The sequence below is a fragment of the Cryptotermes secundus genome, unplaced genomic scaffold (assembly GCF_002891405.2).
Source record: "Cryptotermes secundus unplaced genomic scaffold, Csec_1.0 scaffold68, whole genome shotgun sequence".
NCBI classification, from domain to species: Eukaryota; Metazoa; Arthropoda; class Insecta; order Blattodea; family Kalotermitidae; genus Cryptotermes; species Cryptotermes secundus.
In genome coordinates, this window is record NW_019722422.1 from 653,684 (window position 1) to 680,228 (window position 26,545).

The following is a 26,545-nucleotide window of genomic DNA, read 5'->3' on the forward strand; positions in this document are numbered from 1 at the left end:
ACGTATCAATGGGTTTCGTATGGTTGTCACAACAAGCAGCAGTATTTTCACACAGAATTACTGGGTCTTAGGATTTTTCCGTCGTTCGGTATTCTAGAGAACAGAAAACATAATGTGTCGGGAACTTTTGTCTGTTTCCATCCTCAGGGGAAGGGAGAGAAGACGCCTACTCAGTTGGGCCCCTTAGAAAGGGCTAATCTCAATCACTTTTTCTAAGGGACCCAAATGAGTAGGCGTCTTCACCCCCTTTCACCTCAGGACGGAAACAGATCCAGTTTCCGAAACATCGTGTTTTCTATTTTCCAGCTAATGGAAAAAGTAAAAAAATCCAGTAATTCTGTGCCTTATCGCCAGAACCGTTTAGAATCTAGCAGTTTTCCTTTTTACAGCATTGACCGGTTTGTCTTAGCGGAGATGCAACGTGTTTCCTATGAGTTACGAACTGAATTTTTATATATTATTTAGAATAAATTGTTGATTGATTAATATGATGAGAGAGGGCCCTGGAAGAAAAGTACCGTTAGGTTTAAGGTAAAGCAAATTTGTTCCTACACACTAGGTCATGAAGACGTATAGGGGAGTGGATGTACATATCCACGTTTTCTTGACCTCGGCAATAGTTGGAGACGAGTGGTCAGTTTCACACCCCGGCTGCTTTCCCTCTCGGGGAAAGAGCCCTCGGTACCCACTGGATAAGAATTTGGGTGGAGTATAGAATTTTAATTCTTCTGGAAAATTGTGCTGCATATGAAGAAATGTTAACATAGTTCGTAAAGGTACTTTAAAGATCATAAAGCCACGGTGATATGGCCATAAAGCTGAGTAGAAAAAAGAATTGCGCACATAATTTTTCATAAAATTTATTTTAAAATAAGGTAGATATGGAGATAAGAGAATACAAATTGAATTTTGAGGAAAGAGATAGGGCTAACCCTATAAGTATTTCGGATTGAATTTAATTGGATGTCGCTTTCAGAAACTGGATTTATATTCAGCCATGTTTAGTCTGAGTTTAAGACCGGAAATGGTTAACTAATTAATTATTTAATGAAAACAATACAAGGTCTAACGATCAATCCTAATGGATGTAAAAAAGATATAAAGAGGTGAAAGGTCAAAGAAGAACAAAGCTAGAACACACAGAAAAAGAATAAAGACAAAAGGAATCAGTAAATGAAAAGATAATAAACAGGAATGAAAGTACCGAGAGGAAGAGAACGGGAAAGAGCACGGCTACAGAACTTGCAGACAGTCTACTCTAAACTCTCGTATGCATTAAGGAATTATGTTACCAATGAGGACAGCAGGAATGTCGAGCGGCTGACTAGAAAGTTGCTCTCTACTAATGAAATGTGTTGGAGCGCCCAGCTCTCACCTCGTGACCTGACCATTGTAATGTGAAGTTCATGAGGACGGGAACAGCTAATGAGCTCGAGTTAATTAGCACCTCATCCACCGGCTCAGGACTTTTCCTGACCCTACTGATGTGGTGGGAGAGGAGTCACGTCGATACTTCTCAGCGATCGATTGTCGCGTACTAGGTTAAACTTACGTAACAAAAAAAAAATGAAATCTTGTTTTGCTTCTTTATGTAATAAACCGAAGTGAACGGAGGTAGGCCTAAGCCCACTGGGGCTGTAGTGCCAAGGAAGAAAGAACTTGATGTAATACGCAGGTCTATTTCAGTGTCTATCAAACGATTCTGAGTACCAGAATTAGTTGAACATAAAATAGAAAGTTAATAATCTTTCTGTTGTCTAGTGGTCAGAGTTCCTGGCCACAGATCCAGAGGTCCCGGGTTCGATTTCCGGCGCTACCAGATTTTCTGAGAAGTAGTGGGTCTGGAACGGTATCCACTCAGTAAATTAAAATCACGGAATTTTTTTTTGTTTATAATATATAATATAATTATTAAGCACAATAGATCACTGTAGGTCGCGGTGCAAGGGCCGAGAAGGCCTACCCCTCATACATTCATTCATAATATAATTATTAAAAGTCGGGATAGCTCAGTCGGTATAGCGACTTGTTACGGGGTGGACGACCGAAGGGTTGGAGTTCGAGTCCCGGTAGGGTGAAGAATTTTCTCTTCTCAACTTCGTCCAGAGCGGCTCTGGAGTCCACCCAACCTACTATCCAATGGGTAACGGGGGCTCTCTCCCCGGGGGTTAAGCAGCCGGGACGTGAAGCTGACCACTCACCTCCAGCTAGTGCCGAGGTCAAGAAAATGTGGATCTATACATCCACTCTCCCATACACCTTCATGGCGCAGTGCTTAACTTTTAAGGACAGCGACAACTTTGAATAATAATGAACTATTGGATCACCAGCCATCACACAGGGCTCAGTGAGGGCCCCAGCATACGTCCGATTGGCACGAGGACACACCTGTGATATTGTTCACACGATGACGTCAGCTAATTCCGAGGTGCGAGATGAGAAGGGGGCGTGGCTAGTAGGTACAGCCTATACAGGAAGCATCCAATGGAATGCAGATCCTGCAGGTGTTCCTGAAGCCTTTCTGAATTAGGCATTCCAGGCATGCCAAAAAAAAAAATTGTGCAATTAGCAGTCAGCTGTATCTGCTTGTCATGTGACTTCGGCTACGGACAGGCCATTTGCAAGTGTCGGAGCTTGACATGGCGGGTCTCTCACGCTGCTCTGCACGTCACGTACCCACGAGTAGACAATGTGCTGCAACCAAGGAAACATTCTTCATAATTTCTGGGGTCTGACTCTCATTGCAGCCGGTAACGATAGCAGCGCGGTCTAAAGCATGAACTGTCTTCGCTCACTCGGAAGCCGTGATCGTGGGTTCGAATCCCACTAGAGGCACGGATGTCTGTGTTTGTGTTGTGCTGTGTTTATATAGAGGCCTTGCGACGAGCTGATCACTCGTTCAAAGAGTTCTACCATCTATTAACGTTCATGAAATTGAGAAATCAGAGGCCAGGGCCCAAGGGGCTGTAGAACAATTTGAAAAAAATCTCATTGCACACAAAAGGCAAAGCCGATTAAATATTTTCAGAGATCAGAGAACTTCTTGATATGCTTTTTAGTCTTTCAACTGATCAAGGTGTTCCTCGCCTTTTGTGGAACTCTAATTTAATAACAAATTTCACAAAAATAAATCACTCTTCTCATATTTGATGGAAATATTGTTATTTCCGCAAGTGACTCTTTGACAGTTGTTTCTAAGCCTTTCTTTCTTTGCTTGAGCTATGGCGCGGACAACGGCAAGCCGTTACTGGGCAGCCACCCGTAAGCAACAACAGAGAAATGATGTTTTTTGTATAGTCCGCGTCGATGGCTTCGCATGAAACAATGGAGTATGTCATGCCATCGCTAAGAAGCAATTGCATAGCAACAGAGGAACAGAGTGTTTTCTACGCAGTCCGTGTCGAGATGTTATAACCAGGGCCAGTTAGCAAGGCAAGGTTCAGATACCTGCACCGCAGTCCTGCGAGTAGTAAGAGGCGACGAAGGGGGAACCCAGTGCCTGGGGGTATAACTGGGCCACCCTGTCACTGGGGGATAAATACGGGGACCTAGCCCTGCGGTTTTGGAGAGTCTCGAATCTGAGACAGTAAAATATTGTCATGAGAAGCGCGGGACTCGGTCCAGCAGCAATTGTAAAGAACAGATCCGTCTTCTCCTCAGAGAGGATGTTACACGTCCATGTCAAAATATCTTTAAATTAATCTACACACTTTTCGTATTTTATTTACGGTCACAAAAGTATCAACAACCATTTCAATTCAATTCTTTATTATTTATGTGCCGGGTCAACAGCCGCAAGGCCAATTATAGACACAGCACAGTAGAGATACAAGTAATTGCATTACGAGCAATCACTGTATAAATTTACTGTAGATGTAGATAGATAATTTAAAATACGTTGAGTTCAATAGAGTAACAAAATTCGGTGAAGCGTACAAACCTCGAACTCCTTAGTCACTGGAAATTCCTTCACCCTCCTGCTGTTACGTCCAAATTTTCTCTCAGTCACTTTGTTCCCAAGCTCTAGACACTGCAAAAAAAAAAAATTGTGCTCACGTGAATTGGGTTAATTATCACGTTTCGAAATATTATAAATGTAGGCCTATATAGGGTGTAACTGAAAGGTGAGGACAAATTTTGGTCACAAGTTCGGTAAACCAGAACTAGCAAAATGTCTATTTCAACATGGTGTGCAGAAATAGTTGTGAGATGTAACTGAAAGAGCGCATTTATAATAAGTGCTCAAAATTCCCTCCATGAAATTCAATGCACGCCTCGACATGTCTCATCATGGACCGCCGCGTCAGTTCAAAGCTGCCGGGGAGTTGCAGAATGCCTGACAGGCACCCACAGTGCGGTGGGTAAGTGTCTCTCCGTTACCAAGAGGAGCTGCACACACAAAGGTGTTTAGGTGTCCCCACAGGTAAAAATCCAAAGGATTCAAATCTGGCGAGCGTGGAGGCCATGCAGTGGGTCCTTCTTTACCTATCCGAGGGTCCTGATAGATGTTATTGAGAACATCACGCACAGCGCGGCTACAGTGTGCCGGAGCACAGTCATGCATGTACCACGTTCATGTTCTGTCAGTGGTGCAGCTTAGAGTCGCTTTGGCAGATCACGTAAGGGGAAATCTCGGTAGTTGTTGCCTTTAAGCTGATGTGGCAAAACATGAGAGCCTACCAAACAGTCACAGACAATCCCTGCTCAACATATTAATACTATATTAATGCTTTCAGCCATAACTCACAAATTAATGTTTCCGGATACAAGTTGGTATGGACAATTTTTCTTTTTGGGAAGTGGAATTCGCGCCCAAAATGTGTCTGCACCTTTAACGCACACCCTGTATAATATTAGACTTTTCGGACGTTATGCACCATCTTAGTTTTATTAAAAACGACGTTTCGAAAACTTGACTCTGTCTCCGTCCTCAGGTAGAAAGCCTACTCAACTGGGTCCAGTCAATACGGAGATATGAACTAGCTCAATCGATTTATCCCCACTGAACAGGACGTTTATCTGAGAACGGAAACATTGTTCAGTCTCCAAAATGTCACTTTTAATAAAATTTGGATGATGGATAATGCCCAAGATGCCGGTTATTACATTAACACACTAACGTTACTAATTTTAGATCTCATTCAGGCCTATGTATGTAACGTCTATAAGCTTAGTGCTGATCCAACGCAAGCAGCTAAAGAAGAAGGACACATCACAAGACACAGTATACAGAAAATATAGGAAGAACGACTCCCATAGTGGAAGAATAATATAATACGCGATTTTGAATTAAGACGTAGTTATAAGATGATAAATCTTAACAAATTTTAATATGTATAAATTTTTCATACTAAATGAAGAATCTACATTTTAAATCATTTTATAAACGACACATGATGTCGAGCAGTGCAATAGTTTAACGTAAATAACACACCTGAGGATGGCACAGTGATGCCGAAACATGTAGTGAAGTGACATGTGAGAGTGTGTGCACTAGAAGACGGTCAATATATATACATATCATGGACTGATCCATATGCTAATATATTTGTTTTATAAAATTTGTAAATCTACCGCGATGTGCTTCCGCTTACGGGTAGGCCCATATCTGCACACTGTCCGGCATCGTTACTTTAAGAACACAAGGAAAACTGAGACCCATCCACATGATTTTATACAGAGAGTCCCAGAAGGAACGATAAATATTCTGGGGGGTCACAGTATCCGTCATTCTAAGCAAAATTTCATATGTACACATGTTCTATTTGGAGCGGTTTCCAAGATACAGCTATTTCACTATACAGACGAGCAACACGCCGTGTCCTAATACGAGTGGCAAAGTGCATTGATGCTGACGGTGAAATTTTCAAAAATATATTATACCGGGTAAAGTGTACCAACTTTGTAATAGAAACAGTATGTAATATCTCTTTCTTATCAAAAATTTTGGAACTCAATTACTAACAGAAATGAGTATCAGGAAATCTTCCTGGGGGTAAAGAGCGGCCGGCCGGCGCGTAAGGCTGACAACCTCGCCGCCATCAATGAGCAGACTGTGTAAAGAATGTGGAAGCCTCGACGTCTCACAAACCTATAGGTTTCCACGGTCTGTTACAGGGGTAGCTTAATGTCTTTATAGGGTTGCCGCAAAGTAGGATTCCGATGGAATGAATATGCAGCATTTTAAATCGTCTTAGGCTAATAGGTGATTTTAATTGCGTTAGACTTTTTTTTTTTTTTCCAGTGACCATCATCATATCAAAATACTTCGGCCGTCATGTCAGTTTCCTTCTTATGAAGGAAACGAATCGCTTAATCTTAATAATTACTTCATTGACTTTATTAAAATTCTTCGCCACACAAAAATATAAATTTTTACATCAGGCAAGGAAGGGACTGAAGAGGCTAGGTCATTATGACAAACTGGCGAACAATATTAATTAAGGATATTATACTGAATGACGCTAATTCTGTTTCCAAGTTACAGGTTCTTAAGCCTTTGGATGTTCGTGAGGAAAACTTAAATTTCTCAAATGCTGTTCACACCAAGTTTCTAAAAATTCAAATGTTTCTAAGTTAGGGGACCTCTTCAGGTTTATGAACGAGGAACTCCCTTCATGAACATATTCTGAACCTTCTTTCGTTAACAAGGAGCCGGGATAGCGTAATCAGTATAGCGATTGGCTACGGACTGGAGGACCAAGGGATCGGGGTTAGAGACCCGGTAGGTTCAAGAATTTTCTCTTCTTCACATCGTCCAGACCGGCTCTGGGGCCCACCTAGCCTCTTATACAATGGAAACTGGGAGTTTTTATCCCGAGGGTGAAGCGGTTGGGGCATGAAGCTAGCCAGTCACCTCCAACCAGTGCCAGAGCCAAGAAAATGTGGATCAATACATCCACTCCCCCATGCGCCTTCATAGTTTAATGTTTTATTAGACTTTTCTTTACATAGTTAACATTCAAAGAGATCTTTCAGTAGACCTATTTAAAATCTCCATTGATGATTCACAAACGAAAGCAATGAGACAATGATGACAATTAAAACGTAACAGATCCATGAATATATAAGGAATGGGCCTTCCTGGCCCTTGCGCCGCGACCACAGCGATTTATTGTGTCTCAATAGACCCATGTTTCAGCACATTCTGAGGGAACACCAAGGAAACAAATGATGTCCTCTGCTACATTTGTGTAAGTTCTGTAAATTGCGCTCATTACATAAGGATATACCAAATGTGACTTCACGGCAGAGTTGTGATTTGATGATATCTCTTACTGCCTTAAAAATTACAAATAGATTTACAGATTAATTTTGGAAACTGTATCTCAACTGCGTACAGCGGTGAATGCAAAATGAATCTGAGTGATGAACTGGAAGACATGTGAAAGGAAGCAGTTGCCTGCATATTACTGCAGCATTGCCCGAGGGTCAGAGAAAAATCATTAATGAATTCAGTCAGAATAACCGGCTTATAGATATGATGATATTATGGTGATATCTTAATGCAGCCTTTGTTAACTGGAGTCGTATTTATGGGGTGGTAAACGGGTTTTAGCCGGTCACGGTAGCCGAGCGGTCTAAGACATGCACTGTCTTCGCTCGCTCGGAAGCCGAGATCGTGGGTTCGAATCCCACTCAGGGCATGGATATTTGTGTGCGTTTTTCTATGTTTGTGCACAGGTAGAGGCCTTGCGACGAGCTGACTACTCGCCCAAGGAATCCTACCGTATGAAAACAGATGTCAATTTGCTAAATTTTATTTCGAAAAAAGTAGGATTATCTGTTTATTAATGAAAGGAAAAATTATTTCTGACGGTAGGTTATTTCGTTTGTGAATCCAATAAAACCAAGGTTCTGTTAATCTATTTTTTCAAAATAAAACTTTAGACATGGTATAAGAGTAACAAATAAAACATACCGCTTGAATGAATGAATGTATGAGGGGTAGGCCTCCTCGGCCCTTGCACCGCGACCTACAGTGGTCTATTGTACTTGAAACGTACCGCTTACTACAAGCCTGTTCGCTACTTGGGCCTATGATCTGTTTGGAATAACATATTCACTAACAGGCTATGCCCAATATAAATTCCAATGCCGTGTTTGATTTGTAAGCTAGGAGAAATGTGATTGGTATTGTTTGTGACCATAAGACTGATCTGGACATTTAGAGAAAAAAAGAAACATTGTTTTAATTACATAGAACAGACTTACGTTGTGTATTCACTAAACGAAAGGCAAATATGAAATACGGTTTGCCTCTTCAAGGACACTGAACTTTTGTGAAGTAACTTTGAGAGCAATATTGTGTAGAATTCGATATCAGATGAATGAATTAACTATTTACGTGCTGCTTAATTCAATTTTAAACACTCGAGTTTCATTGTACTGAACTGGAGGGTAGAAGGAAGACCATGAAGCAACATTTGCATAGACATTAGGTTCAGGAATTCCATCATGTGAGAGGCTGCCGACAGGACGAACTTATGGTACCTTCTAATGAATGTATTCTTGTTTCTGCGTGCCAGCACAATGCTGATACACATGCATCAATGTAAACATGGAAACCTTTTATCGAGGTACCTTCCCAGTTGAATAAACAATACATTCCTCAGGGTAGGAACAATCTCGACTCCAATAATTCCATAAAAGCATCTTCTGCTATGCATGTGGGTGCAGCAGTAGAAAGACAAGTTTGCTAACAATGGGGTCTCCGAGTTCTTTTTCGTGTGTTTATGGTCACCTGGATGGTCCACGTGTTTTGTGAGCGAAACGCGCCGGCGCGCGCAACTTTCCGAGAAATGCACACACCTTGTTGGGGCCGTCCGGCAGGTCAGGTGACCAGCCGAGGTTCCTCCAGTTGGTGCGTTAGCTCCTGAGTGACACCTCCCCCTATGGTATAGGAATCCCCCTTCTCTTTCTCTCTCTGTCTCACACTGTTGAATCTCTCTTTTCCCCCTTTACTCCCTCCCAACCGAGCTGCAACCTACCTCCAGCAGACACAAACCGACAGATCGTTTGACCGTACACGCCGGCACACCAGTAGGTATGTCGGTTCTGTCATCACTTTCGTACCAGGGGCCTCTTCGTCGCAGCCACCGAGCCAAGTAGTCGTTGCCATGCAATAGACGTCCAGGAAGAAAGGGGTGTAAATAAAAATACATACATCGACAACGAGCAGAAAATTACGTATCGGTAGCCTTCGGATCAATTCGGCTAATTTCGTGGGGGCGGAAATCCATTCCTATCCCCCCCAACCTCTGCCTTTGTACCTCACCACCCCCATCAAACAACCAGGGGACTCGGCAAGGAGAGAAATTATATTTTTTCTTTGATGTGCGGCTCATCCACGTTCATCTGCAACTAGGCAAGTCCTCCGGCTTTCCTCCTCTCCGATCGCCGGCAAAAGTCGTCGAGCCGTGTTATTCGAGTGGAACTGTTTGTCGTGGTGTGTGTGGTGTGCCGTCTCCATGTGACTGATGACCCGCGGCTGACAATGAAGTGGTCCAGTGCACCTCTGGTGCTCATGACCCTCCTGATGGCTCTCGTCACACTCGCCGAGGAGGTGGCCAGCAAGAACAAGGCGCGTCGTGGCCGGGGCAGCAAGTGGTGGTAGGTGGTGCACTGCATGATTCTTACTTCAGTGGCGGCTCTACACACTTCCTCCTTCAACTTTAATTTTTTTATTACAATGTATTATTGTCGTTTTCTTGCAAAATTTCAGACTCTTCATTTCTCGCCACTGGTCTCCGTATGTTACAATTTAAAATTATGTTTAATTTGTAGAATAAACCATGTAGGTCCCCACTGTTTCCATTTTCTTTCGTCAACATTTCATGTTTAATTTATTAGGCATAGTTTGTCAGTGTCCACAATGAATTTCACGCTTGTGTGAAAATTCGAAACTTAACCCTTCAAGACAGATGTCAGTCTCCGATTTCTCTACCGTCTGACACTTCGAGTAGACGGAAACGCCCGATCACTCAGTGTAGGGTTGGTCGGAATTATGCTAATGAAGTAGAATTTCGTTTAAGCAGGCAGTGATTAATTAACATTTTTATGTGATATTATTTATTGCAACTCAGTAATGCAATAATCTTTCTGACGCTTGCTTAGAGTTGTGAATGACCTCAGTACCTGTTTCCATTTACAAGGATTTCATGCGAAACGTTGACAACCGCTATCCCCTGCCATTTCGGCCTCTGAAAAAAATTTTATTTCCTTCGACAAAATAAATTGAAAGCCATTTTGCAAATCTGTCAATATAGGCCAATGATGTGGAAAGCAAATAGGCCAATATACCGGGGGTAACGCCACAGGGGTTTGAAGCTGACCACTTACATCCAGCTAGTGTCAAGGTTCATAAAATGTGGATCTATACATCCACTCCCCCATACGCCATCATGGCGTAGTGCTTAATTAATTAAGTACAGGGACAGTTTTACTTTCATTGACATTTCCTACAATTCTGAAATTGTAACCTCATTTGATAAATCCCCCAAAATTAATCATCGTTAATTGTTTATAGGTGTAAATATTTCCTCTATTCGTGATTTGCAGTAAAACTGAATTGTCGCAATTGTGAGGAATATACACAAAGTCACGCGGTTAGGTAAGTCTGTCACATGCAATGCGGTTTAGTCAAGTTTGACTTGTAGCGACCGGCAATGAGCAGATCCCCCAAACAATTGTTTCTTTGGAATATAAACAGCCCCGTTTCCACTCACTTCGGCACGCAGCCTGAATATTAACATAAATGGTTTGTACAGCTGGCAGCTCCCCGTTGCTTTAATTCTTTCAATTCAGTTCGACATGAAATGGCAGTCAACTCTCCGAACTAGTTCAGCTGCACCGACAGCGACTGGTGCTACTCGGCTCAGTGTACAGTCCTCTACAGACAAATTGTACCGGCGTGAGAAAGTTGAAATTGTGTCATGAAAGGGCAATTGTCCCTTGTAAAATACGGCTTCAATTTTATTTCCGTGATTCCAAGCCATAGGCTAGATATTTTCTTTTATCAAATGACATCAATTATTTCCGTGTGTCTACTCAAACTTAGGTGTAAGCTCTACGAACAGATCTAAGGTCAGTAATGGACTATCGAACTACAGAAGCTCGGAAGCACAATGATCGCCTAAGTGCCCTGCTTGTCTTTTCTACAAGTAATTACCGAAAAGATAGCCAATCGGGGTGGCCGCTCGCCCTAAGGAACGAACCGTCTTCGCTCGCTCGAACGCTGGGATAGTGGGTTCGAATCCCACACAAGGCATGGATGTCTGTGTGCGTTTATTCTGTTCTTGTTGTCCTGTGTTTTGGTAGCGGCATTGCGACGGGCTGATCCCCCGTCCAAGGAGTCCTACCAGCTGTGCATAGGATTAAGAACTAAAGAGGCGGCCAAGGTCCACAAGGGACTGTAGATTATACAGATAGATAGATGGATAGACAGATAGATAGATAGATAGATAATTACTGAAAAGATACAATCTTATGAAAGAAAATTAATCACATATGCAAATGGGGTTCAGTGTTAGCATATCAAACTTCTTCCAGGGAGGGATGAGGGAAATTGTAAGAGAACGGCAGCCCCCTTCTAGGTAGGACTTCTATTAGTGCATTTTTTCTTTCAGTGGTTCTTCCCGCCCATTCAGGGCCCTGGCCTCTTTTTCAGTTCCGTAATCATTTTTCACAGACGGTAGGACTCCTTGGACGGGTGATCAGCCCGTCACAAGGCCTCTACCTAAATACAGAACGACACAAACACAGAATAAACGCATACACACATGAAATATCAATACCTAATGTAGGATTCGAACCCACGATCCCAGTGTCCTAGGAGCGAAGACAGTTCATGCCTTAGACCGCGCGGCTACTGTGACCGGCCTTCTATTAGTGCATAGCTTACTACATCTATAGGGCCTAAACAACTTAAATATTTAAAATTATTAATTCATATTGCGACCACCCATAAATAGTTTTAATCTGCTTTCGGAAACTGCATGTGACACACAGGTCTACACTCAGCGTGTAACTCAAAGCTTACCTAATAATTTTTACTCCTAAATAGGCACACGGGCCTAGAACTGCTTTGAGAGGTTCAGAGGAGTCTGATCATACTCCGCATAATCTTGTTCACAATTTTAAATTCATATTTTCATGACCTGCAAATTTAAATTTATGTACGAGTATATATTTCATATGATGTTTAGACATATATACATTGATCGACCTGTTAGAATTTTCATATTGACCAAAATTGATGTTAAGAATCTTAATTCCTCTTAAACGCAGTAACATTAAATATATCCAACACGTTTTCGGAAGTACTTAAATTTATGATCTATCAGATAACGAGCAACAGAATAGAAGGCTGGACCGTGCGTGAGGACCAGAAGTGATCCGTGTCAGGTTTGGTACAGACTGTCTCTTGCGATATGTGGATTTGTGTGTAAGATTACCAAAACAGTTTATCACTAGACAGGAAAATAGTGAGTGTTCCTCCTCTACTCCGAAATGTGAACTGCTTTCATCTTAGGATATTCATCATGTTTTCAAACACGCACTAGCTAACAACATTTTCCATATAGTCATGCATTAGGAGCACCACATCAATATGAAATATGTTCTGGACATTTTGAGCCTGCATCATAAATTGAATTTTTGTAGTCGTAATATCAAATATGGTATTTACATTGACATGATTGGATAAATAATTAAGGATTCCACATAGATATCTTGAGATGCCATTCATTTTTTATTTAGTTACAAATAATTTAAAAATATTATTCAAAAAAATCATAGAATTTATAAAATATTAGGAGCTCTCAGAATTATTAGGTCATTGATAATATTCGAAAGATATCTGTAAAGTAAAGATACGAAGTCCAGAAAATTTTTGTAACGCATTTTATTGGAGGGATTAACTTGTAGCACTTTTACAACACACCTTTGTTTACTTTTCAACATAGTCACCATGGATCGCAATGCACNCTGAAGATGGAGGCGATACGTTCCTCTGAAACTTCGGTTAACACCACATATACACGGTGCCAAATCCCAGAAGACTGCTTTCTTCATAGTCACTGCCGTGAAAGCTTCAAATCTTACATTGCTGATGAAGTTCTTCGATGGTTAAACGTCTGTGAGCAGGAATGTTTTCATCATTTTTTGGATGATTTCATCAGTGACAACGAATGGCCTTCCACTTCATATTCCATCATGAACATCACTTCTTCCCGTTTCAAATTCACGAAACCATTTTGCCACGTTTTGTCTGTTCATAACATGGTCGCCGTAGACAGAAACAAGTTGGCGGTGAATTTCAGCAGCAGTTTCTCCTTTCGCGTGAACAAATCGAATTACTGCACGAACCTCACATTTGGAGGGATTTTGAACGGACAAGGACATTTTGAACACACACTGCGAGCATTATGTTGCTGTGACTGTAACCGGTGAACTCTGCCCTGTCATGCGGTTCCTATCTCACACGACAGCACTGCCATTTCTGAAAAATTTCCCTTGCATTTTTACAGGACTTGTATCTTTACTTTCCGAATATCTCTCGTAGATAATATTTGTTATATTCCTGTTAAAACACCATTTCCAGCAGATGAGGTTTGTTGCCCAGGACGACATGTTTCGACATATACGTGGTCATCTTCGGGTCTGATTTTTAATTAGAATTGTTATATCATCTACTTAGCGTAAATTTTCCATGTCAGTTTGGATCCACCCTTGTGTTACACAATATCTATAGCGATTTAAAGAACAGGACGCAAAAGTCATGACTATTAATAACAGGTTTTCATTACTAGCGAAACAAGACTGTCGGCCTATTATCACTTATTATAGGCCAAATTATTTCAGAAGGCAGTAAGTATTCTGCGAAATTCCTCTGAAAGCAATGAATATTTATCACTATGAATCTATTTTCCGAACAAATTCATCCATTTAGGAAAGCATAAAATTTATCCTCTAACAAACTCATAAAAAAATCGCAATTTATAATTATATAATTTATTTCTCCAGTAGCGTAGTTGGTTGAGCCACTATGCTACAAGCCGGAAAGTCGCGGGTTCGAGTTCCGATGAGGTGGATTTTTTCAATTTACTTAATCCTTCCAGCCGCTCTATGGCCCTGGGGTCGACTCAGCCTCTAACAGAAATGAATAGCAGGAAACTTCCTGGTGGCTAAAAGAGCAGCCGGCGCGTAAGGCTGACAACCTCACCGCCATCTGTGAGTCGACTGTCTATATAATGTGGGATTCTCGACGTCTCACAGTCCTATGGGTCTCCACGGCCTGTTACGGGGATAGTTTTTAGGAGAGTTAAGATGGATGATGATGGGTATTACACTTAACATAGTCAAGGAAAAAGTGCTTTAACAGAATTAGAAATTATCTGGAATGAAGTGGCAAGCTAAAGATCAGAATAGTATTTTCACATGTTATTGACAGTGAAATTTCAATTTACGGTACTAAAGATCTAATTAAGCAATGAGTACAAACATAATTAATTAGTTCTTCCTTCAAGTTTTATTCTTGTGGTAAGTTTCGGAAAAGTACAAGCGTCTGAAAAATCACAACTCTGTTAGAGATGTATTAATTTAAAAGCACGCGTTCGACGTACCCACTTCAGAACCACAAGGACCGACATTCGACACGAACCTGCCAGCTGCACGCAATAAAATACTTCAATTTCTCCTCTGAAATGTTTCGTTGCGTCTCCTGCCGCTGACCTCAGACAATAATCTACTTTCCTTGAGAGAGAAAGCTGCAATAAGATGCCAATGGCGAAAATCTTTATTGTAATTTACGGCAACAATTTATTTGAAACTTTTAAAGTAACAAGCCGATCAAAGTGGCCGAGCGGTCTAAGGTATGAACTGTCTTTGCTCCTTCGGACTCTGGGATCGTTGGTTCGCAACCCACTCAAACCATGGATGTTTAGTATGCGTATGCGTTTATTCTGTCATTATGTTGTTCTTTGTGTAGGTAGTGCCCTTGTGACGGGCTGATCCCCCGCCCCAGGAGTCCTACCGACTGTGTATAGGATTAATAAAATAAAAAATTGGCCGAGGTCCAACAAAGGACTGTAGAGCCATAATAAATTAAAGTAACAAACTAATTAATGTTATTGGGTTTAGAGTTTACAGACATTTGACAATTACTGCAATTACTGGACCAGTGATTGAGGCTAGCTATTTCTAAGGTATCCAACAGAGTAGGTGTCTTCCCTCACCTGAGGAAGGAAACAGATCCAGGTTCCGAAACGTCGTGTTTTTCTTAGTTATTTAGAATTCGGACGATGGACAAAGTCCGAAAACCCAGTATCTCTGTGTAAAATTTTTTAATCATTGAAGGATTTCCCTCCCTCACTTCCTTTTACATATTGATTTAAACTGAAACCTCAGGTACAGCCTATAGCTGACAATTTTAGTGTTTCCATGGTCTTATTAAACGGCCTTCCATTTTTCAAAATCGACTCTTCCTAACCTGAAGATAAAGTCAGCCGCCCTTCCTTAAGAGTGTTTTGGGTGGATTCTTGTATTCTTCAGAGAATTTGTAGATCGTCCATCCTCACTATAAAATTCGTCAAAGCTGCATTTTTTCACGTAATTTTCTAAACAGTTGTTCCTTGCCTAGTTCAAACACTTGGCTGCAACATTTGTTTGTTGTTGTTACTTTTGAAAATTTCAAGTGCTCTAACGAGCATAAGAATTTTAGAATCTTGCTACAAAACCTGTATGTACTTAAGTAAGTAAGTAAGTAAGTAAGTAAGTAAGTAAAGTAAAGTAAAGGTATCCCTGTAACAGGCCGTGGAGGCCCATAGGGTTGTGAGATGTTGAGGTTCCCACATTTTCTAGGCAATCGGCTCATAGATGGCGGTAAGGATGTCAGCCTTACGCCCCAGCCGCCCTTTACCCCCAAGAACATTCCATTTCTTTTACAGGCTGAGTTAAACCCAGGGTCATAGTGCGGCTGGAAGGATTAGGTCAATTGAAAAATATCCAGTGACCTCATCGGTACTTGAACCCGCGACCTACCGGCTTGTAGCATAGTGCCTCAACCAACTACGCTACCGCGTGCCCCCACCTGTATGTACTTAGGAGAGTAAAACAGGCGTGAAGTTATTCAGACTACTGTACTTAGTTCAGTTATACGTGAAAGCCCGGACGTCTCACATCCCTATGGGTCTTCACTGCATATTACAGGGGTTGTTTACCTTATTATTATTATCATTATTATCATTATAATCATCATTATTCTACAGCCCTTTGTTGGGCCTTGGCCACTTTTTCAGTTTCTTGATTATCTACATAGTCTGTAGGACCCATTGAACGGGGATCGGCCCATCGCAAGGCCTCTACCTAAACACAAAGCATCACAAACACAGAGTAAACGTATAAAATACAGATATTCATGCTTTGAGTGGGATTCGAACCCACAATCCCAACTTTCGATCGAGTGAACGCAGTTCATACTTTAGAGCGCAACCATTGTGATCGGCCTCATTCGAATATAATTTACTATAAATTGCTGAAAGTCTAATAGATATTCGAACATTTTTTGTTTTCGTTCTTTGAACTCTACTAATCCTACCATTATTCCAGCGCGAAGTCTCGAAATGGCTTCTCTGTGCCTACGCCAACAGCCCAAATTCAAATTTTACCTAAATAAGGTGCCTTAAAATACAGTTATCCATTCTACTACCGGAGCTGCCTGGTTTCACTAAGCTACGTCCTACAGATTGTGAGGATTATGTGCCAGGCTATTCATTTTATGCCGATTTTATTGTTGTCATCACGTCCTGTGTCAAGTTTCCGGGCAAATTTAATTTCGCAGAAATGCCAAAGACCATGTCATTACATGTGACAAATCGATCGGTGAACGAAGGTTGCTTGCTGCTGAGGAGTTGCAGGTATAGACTGATGCTATCTCGCCTTAGCAAGTCAGTGATCAACCATACTTTCTTATCTGAGCACAGAATTTTTTTTTTGGGCACTACAGCCCCAGTGGGCCTAGGCCTACCTCTATGAACTTCTAAGTTCACTTTGGTTTTTCTAGATCTTACACATTCGGTAGGACTCATTGAGCTGGTGATCAGCTGGTCGCATGGCCTCTACCTCTACACAAACACAGAAAAACGCACACATCCATGCCCTAATTTGGATTCGAACTCACGATCCCGGTTTCCAAGCGAGCGAAGGCAGTATGTGCCTTAGACCTTTCGGCTACTGTGACCGGCCAGAGAAAATATTTTAGTTGTTTTAATTTGTTGCTCTTTTCAAACACAAGCGCGTTTTTGTTTCATTCTACTTCTCTCGACACGGTTCCGTACTGCTCCCTGAGTCCTCTATTGCAGTTCTTTCGACAAAGCGGCGAAAGGTACGTGAGAGCGCTAGACACGCAGTTCGCTTGGCTCAACTCGAGGAGCGACAAGAATGCCTGCATATGTAGCGGTTTAGGAAATGAAGGGAGGATGGTTCATTCTTCAAATGCAGACGGGGAAGACTTCTCAGTCAGAGACTGTAACAAGCTGTACGCTGCTACTCTCCTGTATTGCATTCGAAAGGTACCTAGTTCGAATTTCGAATGGAACACGGGCTATTCTAACTGAGAATTTTCAATATCCCTCAAACCCTACATACCGATTCTTGGATAGTACAATGAAATGGGCCAAGACTGTTCTATTTCACACCCTTTCCGTTTCGTTATTAACCCACTACCATTTTACTCTGCAGAGTCTGAGCTATTGGTAGTGTAAATATCGCAAAAAGAGGAATAGATAAACACATGAAAAAATGAAATTAATTCTACAGCACTTTATTATATGTTACGTCACTCACTCATTCATCTCTGTCTTTAAGGCAACTCAAAACTTTTTACAATCTCTCTTTAATTTAAAATGACATTAACATCTCAACAATTTCTACAAAATTCGGCCCTACTTGACCATCTTGTGACAACTGTTCATGTTTCAAATATTTAAAATTGCAGAATAAATAGAATAAATTCTCCAGCATAATTACATATTATCAGTAAGTATAGGCCTACTGATTATTAAAACGTTTGAGAGTAATGAAACCTCACAGAAAAATATTGACCTACATATATACAATACATATGTCGTCACATGCAGCCTTATGGGCCTAAGTAACAATACTTCATTACCCGTGGCTGCATGTACATTCTAATGTAACTGATGACAACTGCTTAACAGCTCAATCAGTAAATAAGATCTAAAAGTTTGTGATGATGGTAAATTGTTACAATTATTATTTTGCTGGACATTATCCATCATCTTGTCTATTCTAAAAAACATTCTAGTTTCTATTAAAAAAACGTTTCGAGAAAACGTTTTTTTAATAGAAACTAGAATGTTTTTTAGAATAGACAAGATGATGGATAATGTCCAGCAAAATAATAATTGTAGCTCAATCAGTAGCATTCTTTTTAGAATAGACATGTTGTAGCCCACACGAAAAGTGTAGCTACGTATAATAAGATGTTATGTAGAATAAGTAATAATTTTATTAAAGTTTTGCCAGTATTATAAGTCTACGTGCAGAGTGATTAAAATGGAGTCGAACGGGTTCACAAATATAAACAATCAAATTGCTGAATGTCACGTTTAATTAACTGCCAATTTCTTGATCCTATACACAGTCGGTAGGACTCCTTAGACAGGGAGTCAGCCCGTCACAAGGCCGCTACCTACAGACAGAACAACACAAACACAGAATAAACTCATACAGACCTGTATGCCTTGAGTGGGATTCGACTCACGAACTCAGTGTTCGAGCGGGCGAAGACGGTTCATGTCTTAGGTCTCGCGGTCCCTGTGATCGGCGATGTAATTAAGATATTATCCCATAACTTTCCTCGGAAGACTGAGGATAACCACGGAAACTCTGTCAGGTTAGCTTTTGTCACGGCCAAGATTCAAACTGACAAACGCTGGGAAGTTACCACTGCGCCAATCAGCTCAGAGAAAATATATTTAAATGAAGTCGAGCAGGTATTTTATTAATTAATTATAAATTACTTCATGATTTCACACAGGGTTTATGGCTATTCTGAATTTTATTCTCCCATGATGTCATCATGTCGTGGGCTCTGGCTAGACGACGTTCTGGAGAACATGGCTGTCTCAGTTTTCAAGGCGAGACATCGCCTGTCAGAGTTGCTATGTTCCTCGAAATGTCAGCAAACCAGCCCACCACATCAATGTGTCATCGCCCAGAGAGGAATAAAACGTTTTCATAATCGCTTAATCATATCTGACATGATATTATTTGGATGTGGCATACTTTAAAGCCCCATCTAACACTACATTAGAATTCCCTCATGAAATTTATTTATACATTCATTCATCAATGATTTTACAGCTCTTTGTAGTACGCTGACCTCTTCTTCAATTTCGATGTTAAGACTCCTTTGATGGGTGATCAGCCCGTCGCAAGGCAGCCACCTACACACAGGACAGCACAAACACAGAATAATCACAAACGCAGACATCCGTGACATGAGTGGGATTCGAACCCACGATCCCAGAGTTCAAATTAGGGAAACATTTTATGCCTTAGACCGCGCGGCCACCGTATTCGGCCCCAAAATGCTATAGTCGCGTTTATTACTACAGAAGGATAATTAAAACGCCCTTGAAGCTCTGAGTGGATAGCCCTACAGTTAGCGATAATCCGGGCTAACCGCACTTGAGACACAGATACGAGACTTCTACCTGCCGTAAGTCAACATGTGGGCAGCGCTGACGTGAGAGACTGATGTTACAATGGAGGGAGGAGTCTTCCAACTGTTACGAAAATATTTGCAAATTATGCTCGACTCTGCCCGACCTGTTTAGAAAAACAAACACTTCTTACCAAGCCATAAGAAAAAACCATAGTCCTTACTTTAGCGAAAATCAGGAAAGTGGAAAAACAGTAAGTTTATCTTCCTTCACTTATTGGAATGTTGTCTAAATCCGAGTTAAGTTGTAAACCGATGTTTAACCTACTCTTGCAACATTTGTAATGGAGAAGGTTAGGAGTCCAGTCACGTAGGAACGACATGTTTACAAGAGTAAAAACGAAATATTTTGTTAGTTTACAGTACATGCTGCAACAAGAATCAGTAAAAAGTTTGAGATATTTTGAGATGAGGTACCATGTAATCCCATATATAGATAACAACGTTCCGGACGAACCTTCAGTATCCATTTTCAGGGCAAAAGATTTGCCACCTAAACACTGTTATCTTATATCAGATATGCGTGTCTGTCATATATATATGTCGTCATAGCTTAATATTCGTCGTCTTTGGGATTTAAAGTTTCACATGGCTCAATAATTAGACCTGAAGACAAATTACATGTTTCGACCACCACTGATCTTCAGGTGACGCTAAAATTGCTGATGAAACTGCTGTGCTTCCGATCACAAGTTCAAATTTGGGATATGCCCTCGTCAATGCGCCCATGTATTCTGTGGTGGCGGGTAGTTCTTATTGTGTCGTGTGTACTTATGGGTCGAAACATGTAGTGTGTGTACACCAGTGAAGTAAAAGAGATTTTAAGGTTTAAATCTTTCACTGGGTTTAAAAAGCAAGTTGCATGTGAGACGGCTAGTCACTGACAGGAATAAGTAAGAGAAATGCAACAAGACGCTAGGATACAATATTAGAAAAATGTAAAGTTATATTTGTGCTTAAACACACAGTAGCCAAGTATTTTTATCCCGGCATTAGATGGGTTATTAGCTTCACGTTGTGATCGCTTTACCCTCGAGAAATAAACATCAGTCTGACAGAGATGGGACGTGATGGAATTAGGTCACACTTTTGTTTCTAGTGGTAATTTAACTCCGATATTCCATTCCATAATCAGTCGTTTTTTCTTATTCCTCGTAACAAAAAATCTTAGGAATCTTAAGTATTGACCTTATCGCCATCTGTGAAGCGATTGTCTAGAAAATATGGGAGCCTCGACGTCTCACAAACCTATGGGCCTCCGCGGCCTGTTAATATTGTTAATATCATGTTGAAAATCCATTTTTTTCTACTTATTAACCTTTCTATTTAAAAGTCCCATTTGGAATGGCACATTTAAGTCGAGTCCCGTTACGGAGGGTCTACCCTTGCTGTTCTCCACTTCCCCCAACATTGGTACCGCATATGCATAATGTTCATTGAATTTTCCTCTTGCTCCCGAGCAATGGCGCTTAACACGTGGCATACGTGATGCGCTTCGTACATCCTGACCCTAAGGACGCCACGTGAATACTCAGGTCAAAAGAAAAAATAATATATTTTTTTTAGTTTCAATATTTGGCGCAATTTGTAGCACCCTGATTCAGAGAAACATGTCAATGCACTTGATGCAGGGATACATTTTATTCGTAGTCTGAAGAAAGTGGCACGTGGCGGGGACGAGGTTGAACAGCAATGCTCTGGAGTAATCATAAGAAAGATAAAGGTATCGCTGTAACAGGCCGTGAAGGCCCATAGGGTTGTGAACCGTCGAGGCTCCCACATTTTCTAGACAATCGACTCATAGATGGCAGTAAATTTGTCAGCCTTACGCGCCGGCCGCCCCTAACCCCAGGAAGATTTCTGGTACTCGTTTCTGTTAGAGGCTGAGACGATCCCAGAGCCATAGTGAGGCTGAAAGGATTAGATAAATTGAAACACCCAATGATCTCATTGGGAATCGAACCAGTGACCTAAGAAAAGTGAAAGAAAATGTAATGCCCCCTCGTTTATTCTAATATTGTTTGTTTGAGGGAAATATAAGTGCCATAAAATAAGTGAGACATTTCCGTCCAGCAGAAAATATGGAATTGGTATAAAAGTAGATATAAACTGAGGTAAAACAACATGGATGAACATGAAAATGGATCCAAAATCAACAGCATAATCCATGCCTACATAACCTGTAACTGCAGGCTATTTAACAAGCCATTTGACAATGTTCTTTGACTTCCGTTATAAACAGAAAATAACTTATGATATTTAAGAATTAAGCTATGAGGTAGAACTAACTGCCAATCACAGTGACCGGGCAATCTAAGGCACGAATTGCCTTCGCTCGCTCGAACGCTGGGATCGTGGGTTCGAATCCCACTCAAAGCATGGATGTCTGTATACGTTTACTCTGTGTTTGTGTTGTTCTGTTCGTAGGTAGTGGCCTCGCGATTGGCTGATAACCCGTCAAAGGATTCTTACCCTCTGTGTAAAAACGATTATGAAATCAATTTACCAAATCCTTCCAGCCACACTATGGCCCTGGGTTCGACTCAGCTTCTAACAGAAATAAGTACCAGGAATCTTTCTGGGGGCAAAGGGCGGTCGGAGCATAAGGCTGACAACCTTACAACCATCTGTGAGCCGATTGTCTAGAAAATGTGGGAGCCTCGACGTCTCACAACCTTATGGGCCTTAATGGACTGGTACAGGGGTACCTTCTTTTAACCGAAGAAAAGTCAGGGCCCAACAAAATGCGGTGGAGCCTTTGATGAATGAATGAATGAATGAATGTAGCAATAATTAACAGTAAACAGCTAGGTTATTCTAATTGTATGGTTACTGTGTTTATTGAAGAGACATCTGATAGACTCGTAGGTCACCACTTCGACATCCTTACCACACATTGCATTAAGACTACAATTCTCTTGACTTTACCGCAAGAGTTCTCAGTCAGTAACGAGACAAACATCCCGGGTGCAATAATCTACAAATGTAAGCACAATCTGTCCGCTAGGAATTGTGATTAGGCATATGTCAGCTTTGTATAATAATAAGTCGGAGACTCTTATATCCAAATGGACAGGAGTAGGCGTATATTTAATCTAGCTCAAGTCGCGAGTTCATATGAGGTAAAATTGTCCCTGTACTTAATTAATTAAGTACTGTGCCATGAAACCATAGAGGGGAAAAGAGGTGTAGTTCCAGCATTATTCAGCTCGGTAGCAGATGGTGGTTGAGTAGTCCATTTTACGCTCCGGCCGCTTTACCCTCGAGGAAAGAGCCCCAGGTTCCAATTGGATAAGAAGCTGGGTGAACCCCAGGCGCGGTCTGGACATGATGTAGAGGAATCCTTGTTCTTATAGACTATGGTAATGAAAAGACGGGTGTTTCAACGGACAAGCGAGCAAATGTAAATTTCGCAAGAAACGTTTTGTTATATCAGACATCTTAGTTTTATAATGCTTAGTATAATACGGTCTAGAAAACCGAGATTAACGGCAGTGGGGACCCGTTGCGCTGACCACATGACACACACTATCCGCAAAAGATGGCACTAAATTTGCCGATATGCGGCAGTCGTTCGGTCGATATTGTTCGCTTGCGGACTACAGGCCACGGAGTGATACTTAGTATAAATTATTTTCAGTAGTACAAAACGTTCAAATCTGAGCAAAAAAAGAAATAGATTTTGTTATTAGACTTGAAGAATGTGAAATGAAAATTGTCAAGACAAATAACTTAGACTAAGAATACGAGGAAACAAGACAGAGAGTTTGTTACATAATTTGTTCTGTGTAAAAATTCAAATTTTTAATTTTTTTCGTAAATGTATTCTGAGAGCGAAAATATTAGCTGTGAATCAGAGGAAGCAACTGCCTCATCCTTTTCATGGCCAAAGCGTTAGGAAATAAAGAAAACACGCGTGTTATCACTTCGATGTCAACAAAAACAAATTGTCATTAAGACTATGTACGCTAATCCTGAAGTAGATGTTGATTTTCCTACGATGGCAGTCATGAATTTTAATTGCTCTTATAAGCCTATCGGAAAACTCCGCTCTGGAATTACGGTTTCATTGATTGTGTTTAAAGATAGTTCCGCGAAGAGAGATTTCATGCGTCACGAATCTCACTGCAGTCAGCAGAGAACACGTGTGTCACTTGCCGCCAATTTAACACTCGAGACGGCGAGATGACGAACGCCCGTTCTCAGCGTCGCCTCTGTAACTGACATTAACAAGAGGCGAGGTATTTACCGCGCTCATGTAAGAACAATACTAGGCAGATTCAGCATGGAAACATCATATCCTCGACACTGAAAATGTAAATGACTGCCCCGAGCCCATTTACTATAATAATTGTGACCGTACACTCCTTGTTCCGTAACGATGTGGGATTTTTGGACTTATCTCTACAATGCCATATCAAAGCACGGTGGAGAACATTGTAAAATAGTAAGAAGGGTAAAATTATCCCCGTAACAGTCTGTAAATGCCTGGAGGGTTGTGGGACGTCTAGGCTCCCATATTTTCTCTAGACAATCGGCTCACAGATGGCAGTAAGGTTGTCAGCCTTACGCGCCGGCCGCCCTTAACCCCCAGGAAGTTTCCTGGCACTCATTTCTTTCAGAGGTTGAATCGACCCAAGGACCATAGTGCGGCTGGAAGGCTTAGGTCGAATAAAAAAATTCACTGACCACATCGGGAATCGAATCCCCTGCCTTCCATCTTCTAGAATAGTGCCCCAAATAATCACCCGATATGAGTGGAGGATGAATTCAAGGAGGATGAAGTGGAAGCACATGAGAAACAAATTTTTTTCGGAAAACCCGAAAGGAAGCGACCATTTGGAAAATTAGACGTAGCTGGAAGGATGGTGTGGAGGTGAATTATGAGGGTATATATTGGGTTCATCTGGCTCGAGATTGGAGTAGCTGTCAGGCTGTCGTAAACATGGAAGTCTCGAGTTCCGCGACTTACCGAATGTCCATTACCTTTCCAAAGAAGGCTCTGATCCTTTGACTTATTGTCATATGAAAACCGGCCAGACGGCCTACACATCCTCCCATTCAATAAATATTCTTCCCTGACGAGTAAAGGTGGCTGGAAAGATGATTGCTCATTTGTATCATTGTGAGAGGGGACAGTGGCTGGGTCTTTACACCTGTGGTTCTCAAATTTGTCAGACCGCGGCCCCGTAAATTCTTTTTTTTTTTTTTTTTTAATAAGACGAAGTTCTGGTACCGGGCCGCGGTCCGGCTGTTTAGGAACACAGCTTAACTGGACCTTTCGAATGATAAGCACTAGGCAACGGGACAATGATAGGCAGTGTCTGCTTATAATAATGCAGTAGCAGATCCATAGAAGTTTTCAGGCTTTGAGGGAGCGTTTTGTCCCTCCGCGGCGGTTCAGTGCTAACGTGGATCCTGCTTTCTGTGTGTGTCCAGAAGGTAGAGTTCGTTCCAACCCCTCGCATGTATATCCTCAGTGACCCCACCACAGAGGCGAAGTGACTACCCGTGTTATAGAATAAATTAGGGTTGCTGTCTGTTTTATACAGAGTGCTTTGTTGTGCTTACTTTTCAACCCTGAAGATGGAGGCAAAATATTCCTCCGAAATGTTGGTTAACTTTAAGCAGACTACATGACCTTATGTCGCAGAAGATAGAATTCTTCACTATAATTTATGATTTCCGAGCTTATTTCAAAATCCTGTTTGCCTGTGTATAAAGCTCGTGGTTGTGTAAAGAGTTCGGAATTTGTATTCAGCGTAGTTAAAATTGGTTGTGGTGCCAAAACTGTTATGAGAAACTATCAGATTTGGCCAATATAACCTATCTATCTATCTAGCTCTCTGTTTTCATGTTGCTCCCACTCGGAGCACAGTGCATCAGTCTAACGCTTTTTTCACTTCAGTTTCTTAATCTTAGTCAGTCGGGAGAACTCCTTGGACGGGGGATCAGTCAGTCGCAAGACCGCTACCTACGCGTAAACACAGAATAAATACAGACTACGCTAAAGTTGGCACTAACTTCGCTGACAAGCGACGGTCTCTCGGTCGGTATATTCGCTTGCGGACTAAACCAATGGAGTTTATTTTTTATATGACAGGGAAGGAACAGTGAAGTTACTGAATTTAGAGTTTCTTGCAGATAAATAGGAGGTTTCATTCATATACTTTACATCTTTATATAATTTTAAGCTTCTTATTTTCTTCTTTACCAGAGAAGAAAATATTTCCAATAAATGTGTTTGTTGTGCGGAAACAAGTCAACCTCTTTACAGGAATTTCTACAAAGTAAAAAGTGTTTCCATTCTTTATGACTCAAGGGCAATTCTATTCTAGAAGAATATGGTGATGTAATTATGTCGAACGTGGTCTGGTTGTAGCCAGTTTACTATGAGCCTGAACAGGAATGCTACCACACTCACATCGTACCATGAATATACGAGTAGATCTTGAGTCTGATGGAGTTATGGATTTCTTTAATAAACTGGTTGTTGATGTCTATTACATACAAGAATTTTCTCTGAGAGTTTAAAACAAAAATAAATGGAGAATACTAGAAAATTCCGACGTTTCTTTATCGACGAATCACTGAAACATAATCGATAAATAAAATGACATTTTCATATTATTACCTTACTGCGTGACATAACATGACAGCGTCATTCAACTCGCAGAGACACGTTTCAGTTAAAGTTACTTCTCTTGGGCTCCTAATAAGTTACCCCGCAGTCACAACATAACTGCCTTTGATGACGTTATACACAACATCAAAGAGAATTCAATATCATCATCATCA

General features: G+C 41.1%; 2 protein-coding genes across 2 annotated transcripts in view; one reads left to right on the top strand and one right to left on the bottom strand.

Annotated features, from left to right (window-relative positions):
- The window catches only part of LOC111861257 (protein Wnt-4), a 298,516-nt gene that overhangs the window by 117,382 nt on the left and 154,589 nt on the right, over window positions 1-26,545 (bottom strand). The window contains exon 2 of the mRNA XM_023845673.2: window positions 3,941-4,030. The gene's annotated coding sequence lies outside the window, so the exon portion shown is untranslated. The remainder of the gene's footprint in view (window positions 1-3,940; window positions 4,031-26,545) is intronic.
- The window catches only part of LOC111861258 (protein wingless), an 89,852-nt gene continuing 72,364 nt past the window's right edge, over window positions 9,058-26,545 (top strand). The window contains exon 1 of the mRNA XM_023845674.2: window positions 9,058-9,612. Coding sequence (XP_023701442.1) covers window positions 9,497-9,612 — 116 coding nt within the window. The 5' untranslated portion in view covers window positions 9,058-9,496. The remainder of the gene's footprint in view (window positions 9,613-26,545) is intronic.